Source organism: Poecilia formosa, unplaced genomic scaffold (assembly GCF_000485575.1).
Source record: "Poecilia formosa unplaced genomic scaffold, Poecilia_formosa-5.1.2 Scaffold488, whole genome shotgun sequence".
Taxonomy (NCBI): Eukaryota; Metazoa; Chordata; class Actinopteri; order Cyprinodontiformes; family Poeciliidae; genus Poecilia; species Poecilia formosa.
Genome location: NW_006800427.1, coordinates 320206 through 322420, shown reverse-complemented (window position 1 = coordinate 322420; position 2215 = coordinate 320206). Strand labels below are relative to the sequence as shown.

The following is a 2215-nucleotide window of genomic DNA, read 5'->3' as shown; positions in this document are numbered from 1 at the left end:
AAGATAAACTTTGCAAGCTTGAAATGTATGAATGCACGCTGTCCCAAGAATGTTACAGTAAATCTTTTACTGCTGTGTTTCATTACCTGGAAGTGTTTCTGCTGTTACTTACTGTTTTAACCAAAAATGGTGTCTGCAGATCAGACTAATATTGAAACTAGAACTGGTCTAAAAAATGCGATCGCTATGAAAAACCAAAGAGGTTTTAGACCGGCAAGAGTCTAAAACTGGCGTTGGGTACAGTTTCTATTCCCGTTTCCCCCCCAGACTGCAAAGTAAGCCCATTAAAACCTTCAAAATGTGAGGAAAATGCAGAACAGTTGGTTGTGACTGTTCATCTCCACTGTAACTCTGCACGTGTGCATAAAGACAGCAAGAATCACTCACCGTGAAGCTGTTGTTGACATTCTTTGTGCTGGACTCTGCAACACTGGCATCTGATAGATCCACCTCATCGAAGATAAGGGACTTCAGCGAGGAGAGGGAGAGGGAGGAGAGAGATGAGAACGAAAAAAATAAGCTTTTTTACAACACATCAGGTTAAGCTGAGCCTGTTGTGAACTGTGGTATGAGGACAAATGTGATGCAAAGCTTAAAAGGAAACTTTTTAGGATAAGATGGAAACTTGATATATGTGAAATATTAAGGACTTTCTGGACAATACAAAAAAAAACATCTTAAAAGCATTTCTCACTGTCTTCAAACATTTTTCCAAGCCAGCATAAGCTGAGTGTTATTGCAATAGTTCAGTTTGTTTCATTAATTTCAACAAATGCAAAAAGCTAAGCCATAAACAACACTAAGTGAACCGGTTACGGTATTATATTACACATTCTGGACTACATGGAGTCCTCCGTGATCACATCTAATCTCATAGAGGGGATCGGGTTATGGACACATATCATTAATTGGCGCCATCTGTTATGATATTGTCAAACTGAATCAGCACGCAGCTTATTATTAACCACCCACTAGCAGGATTAAGCTTCCCTACTGTCACTGTCTCTTAAACTAAATGAAGTATTTGTAAATGTGACACAGAGGTAGGTAGTCCTTAAGACAGGGGTGTGTGGGCTTTTTGTGACATGGGCCAAAATTGTCAAAAGGACCGATGGGTCCAGAAAATAAGGGATCTGGGGGAGAAAAGAGGGAAAAAAAGGAAAAACAATTACAGTGATTTTTTTTTTTTACCTGCTCCACAATAAACAAAGCTGTAAAACTTTAATTAAATCAGTTGTCACACAACTTTTGTTGGAAAGGGATGTAAATGATTGTAAAACATAAAAGCGGGTTTTGGAGGCTCGCCCCTTTAAAGGAAAAGGGTCCACTTTGTGAACTTTTAAAGGAATTTCAAAGCTCAGAATGAACTAAAAATGCTAGAGCAACACAAAGAATATTTGTGTCACTTTAATTGAAAAGCCAAGTTAATTTAAAAGCAGATCGGGGTGCATCCAAGCCTGCAGGACACAAAAAGCCTGGTTACTGAAGACTTTGTGCTGCAGCCTATATTTTCTATTGTAAAATGTCTATTTTATGTGTAATTTTGCCCCGATAAGAAATATATGTATCATTCTTGAATTCCCATCTTCGGACACCCCTGGCTTAAAGGAATAATTCAGATAGTATTTTTTACAAGCTTTGACAACTAAATATTAGTGTGTTTGCATTCAGAAAGCAGAAATTATTATTTAGCAAACAGCTAGCTAACAGAAAAAACAAAGAGTCTCAAGAAGTGCTTGATATCAATGCTTTTTACAGAAATACACCTTCACATAGAAGGGGTTCTTAACAAATCAGACCATGGCAGTTCTGAAACAAACACCTAACATAAAAGTTTACAATAAGTGAGAACATGTTAGCTTGTTAGCTGCAGAAATGCTCACCACAAGTCAACACCCTTTTGAGGAGCTAGAGCTCCCTTCTATGTTGTTTCGCCTCTTTCCCTGAATGAGGAAGGCCTGAAGATGATAGCGGTGGATGCGGCTGTGTGTTGTTAAAATTTGGGTGTTGGAGGAGCTGGAGCTGGAGTCAGGCATGGAGGAGAGCCGGCGACTACAAACAGGAACATGATATGCTAACTGTGCTGTGATGTGTAAGGCACGCCACTGAGCCGAAACGGCTGTGGGCCAAAACCCGATGCCGTCAAAGGAATGCCCTCTGACTCTGTGTGTGTGTGTGTGTGTGTGTGTGCGTGTGTGTGTGTGTGTGTGTGTGT

At 39.9% G+C, this 2215-nt stretch overlaps 1 protein-coding gene across 1 annotated transcript in view; it reads right to left on the bottom strand.

Annotated features, from left to right (window-relative positions):
• Positions 1-2215, bottom strand: part of LOC103156582 (diacylglycerol kinase eta-like) — a gene marked incomplete at its 3' end in the record, with an annotated part of 52957 nt that overhangs the window by 30266 nt on the left and 20476 nt on the right. The window contains exon 5 of the mRNA XM_007578696.2: positions 388-468. Coding sequence (XP_007578758.1) covers positions 388-468 — 81 coding nt within the window. The remainder of the gene's footprint in view (positions 1-387; positions 469-2215) is intronic.